At 31.6% G+C, this 3,512-nt stretch overlaps 1 protein-coding gene across 2 annotated transcripts in view; it reads left to right on the top strand.

The window, feature by feature from the left end:
- Positions 1 to 3,512, top strand: part of SPOCK3 (sparc/osteonectin, cwcv and kazal-like domains proteoglycan (testican) 3) — a 699,451-nt gene that overhangs the window by 677,072 nt on the left and 18,867 nt on the right. For both annotated transcript variants that reach the window (XM_006896660.1, XM_006896659.1), the window contains one exon: positions 1,993 to 2,055. In XM_006896660.1, coding sequence (XP_006896722.1) covers positions 1,993 to 2,055 — 63 coding nt within the window. The remainder of the gene's footprint in view (positions 1 to 1,992; positions 2,056 to 3,512) is intronic.

The raw sequence follows: 3,512 nt of genomic DNA, 5'->3' as shown, positions 1-3,512 counted from the left end.
CATAACAACAACAACAACAATAGTATCTAAAGGAGTTATGGTAGCAGAGTCCGTAGAGCTCCAAAGGTAACACAGAGGCTGAGTTACTATTCTTATAGCTGTCAAGTCTGAGGGCAATTACAGCTTAATCTTCCAGTTGGTTTTCAGAGGCTGAAAATCACCTGTAAGAAGATTGTCCATTTTTCTCCCTCAGAGGATCTGGTGGATTTGAATTCCTGACTTCAGGAATAACAATCAAGTACAAATTCATATGGAAGCTGAATAAAATGAAAACAAAACCATAAGGCCCAAGAGGAGTCCTAACAGTGCAGTAGCTAAGCATAGCCTTAACTATATCCCTCCTGAATTTAGAGAGTGTTTCACTAATAAATTTGAAGTATTAAACCCTAATGACTAAAGAGAAGTTGTATAGTGGGATATAAGAGTAAAGCAAAAACAAAAGGGTATTAAAACAACAGATGGCAGAGGGGTGGGAGGAGCGATCAGTAAATTATGTCAGAAGAGACTCTGAAAGTTCTTTTTAAAAACATAAAGTAGCTAAATAAAACCAAAGAATTAATAATGTAAAAGAACTGAACAGAGATCTCAAAAGAGTTCAGTAAGACTATGAGAATGGAATATGCAAAGATGTAGCATTAGAAAGCATAAAGAGAAGGTCATGCTCGAACTTGCTACTGAAAGTAGAGAGTACTAGAAAGATGTGTACTTGTGTTTTATTGATTATGCAAAGATATTCCACTGTGTAAATGCTATCAAATTATGAATAGTACTGTTGTGAATTCTCAAACACTTAATGTGGTCATATGGAATTTGTGTATAGGAATCTGTATATATACCAGAAAAAGTCATTAAAATAGAACATGGAGATTCTACAAAATTTAAAATAAAGATGCACCTCATGCTGCCTCTTTTCACTATACTTATTCAATCTGTATTCTAATTAAATTCTTTAAGAAGCTGCGCTAAATGAAGAAAATCACAGCATCAGAAAACGACAGCCATTACTGATGAAGATTAAGACTATAAGTTTCAGTATAGATTACAGCTCAACATAAACGAGGGGAGGAGAGTAGCAACATCATAATAAAGAGAAAAAGATTAGTCAAGGATCTCCTCTTATTTGGATCCACAGTTAATGCCCATGGAATCAGCAATCAAGAAATCAAATGACATATCCTTTTGGACAGGTACACCGCAAAAACCAATTTCATTGTCTTTAAGTCAGAATTGACTCACAGCTAATTCTCTAGGGATTAAATGAAATTAATTTAAATTAAATTTAAATTCAAAGGGAGGATACATTTCTCTTTTGTAGTTGCTAGCAGATTTTAACCACCTGAGAAACATGACCTTTGGATTAAAAGCACAACAATCTAAAGACCATGGGTCTAGAGCTCCTTTTTTAAGTGTTATAAAGCAAAGATATCACGTTAAGGACTAAGGTACACCTCACATTAGCTATGACATTTTCAATCCCCTCAGCTACACAGAAAGTTGAGAAATTAATATCTGTGAACATGTAAGAAAAAGTGCTTTCCCTTTTGCTATCAGTGTAATATGGAAACTTAAATTTTAATCTATTTCCCTTGTTCCAAATATCATAAATGGAGGAAAGTAAATTTTAAAATGCTGGTTTTTATAAAATCATAATAGTTTTAGCATTATACCTACAAAAATACTCAAGAGTCTGAGTAAAAGGAAGGGAGTAAATTGGACAAATAGAAAAATGAAGTAGATCAAGAAGATAATAATTCAGACTTTATAATCATTTGTATCCTTTATCTTCCAGAGCTTGTCTAGATCTCTGTCCGAACATCTTCATATACAAAATATATGCATTTCCTATAAATGTATCATCTTAAATTCACCAACTAAAATCTCCTAAAGCCTTATTAAATTTAAGTGAAGTTTGAGAATATAGAAATTATAATTTCTTTCTTTAACTAAAATCTTTGAAGTGCCTTTTTTTTTTTGGTTTACCTGTCATTGCAGACCCACCTTGCCAGACGGAGCTCAGCAATATTCAGAAGAGGCAAGGGGTAAAGAAGCTCCTAGGTGAGTAATAGATCATTCTTTTGAAGGCTTTATTGCTTATATAAATAACCTCAGGGAAACAGAAACATAAAATCAATATTAATCAAAAAAAGATAGACTGAACTAAATTTTATCAACAATATTTATGAAGTTTTTGAAGGCCATTAAAAATTACTTTTGTTCCCTTAAATATTGAAAGACATTATGTCTGGTGTACTACTCTAATGTAATGTTAATTTTTTAAAGTTATTAAATAAAAATAAAGATATTTAAAGAATGCTAAAATATCAGCAAAATCTTCAAATATATTTAAGTAAAAATTCTGTACTTAACAGTTAAAAAATATATACATGGTTAGGGAGCTCTGGTGGCCTAGTGGCAAGAAGCTGCCCTGAAATCCCAGAGTATGTGGTTCAAATCCACCAGATGCTCTACTGGAGAAGGAGGGGAAATCTCCTCCTGTGCCATTTAGAACTGGTTTGATGGTACTCACACACACACACACACACAAAATAGTAAAAGAAAATTTTTGAAAATATATGCATGATTGGTTTAAAAAGCATATTTATATGATTACTATGAACAAAGCATAAATGTATGCTTTTAAAAGGATACATATCTAAATATATATTTACATCGATATCATCTATATACTTATAACTACACCTATACCTATGTCTATAACTATATATCTACATTTATTTACTAAAATGAGGCAAAAACATTGCCCAGAATATTCCAGGAAAAAACGAACAGAATTTTTAGTATTTTCCATTTGAGCAATTTACTAACTTATTCATATTGTGTAAATAGATATATTTGTGCATTTTCCCGCCAAAGTTCATTGAATGTTTATTAATGTACTTATGTATTTCACCTCTGCCCTGTGCCACTGTTTGGCAAAGTTACAGATCTGATTCATTTATTCATATTTTGACACACCTTTTCAATAACCATATTGTCCAAGTAATATTTTCATTCCTCTTGAAAATTTTAGTTCGATCACAATATATAAATGAGAAATGTAATGCTTCACAACAAAACAGTCCTAGATATGAAAAATTACTAGTGATAGAAACTATGTGTATGATTTTTTAAATATAACAAATGCATGTGATAGTATAGATCACAAGTGGAAATATCCAATTATCGCATTTTAACTATATGCCTTAGATAAGGCTTTAATTTCACTTGAACACTGTTTTAAACTTGATAAAGGCTTCTTATTAGCAAAATCTATTAAAATTAAGGCATTTAATAATTATAGTCATTTAAAAAAGGGAACAGTGCTTATTTCTGAGCATTGTTCCTTATATTTGATATATATGAAAAGAATTTTTATGTAGTATTAAATGGCCCAATATATTTATTCTTATTAGGATGTTGTTGTTGTTGTTATGTGCCGTCGAGTCATTTGCGACTCATAGCGACCCTATGCACAACAGTCCTAAACCCTGCTCTATCCTGCAACAACCACA

Source organism: Elephantulus edwardii, unplaced genomic scaffold (assembly GCF_000299155.1).
Source record: "Elephantulus edwardii isolate Elephantulus edwardi_28Jun2011 unplaced genomic scaffold, EleEdw1.0 scaffold00188, whole genome shotgun sequence".
Lineage (NCBI taxonomy): Eukaryota > Metazoa > Chordata > Mammalia > Macroscelidea > Macroscelididae > Elephantulus > Elephantulus edwardii.
Note: the sequence above shows the minus strand (reverse complement) of the source record. Positions and strands in the feature narration are given on the sequence as shown.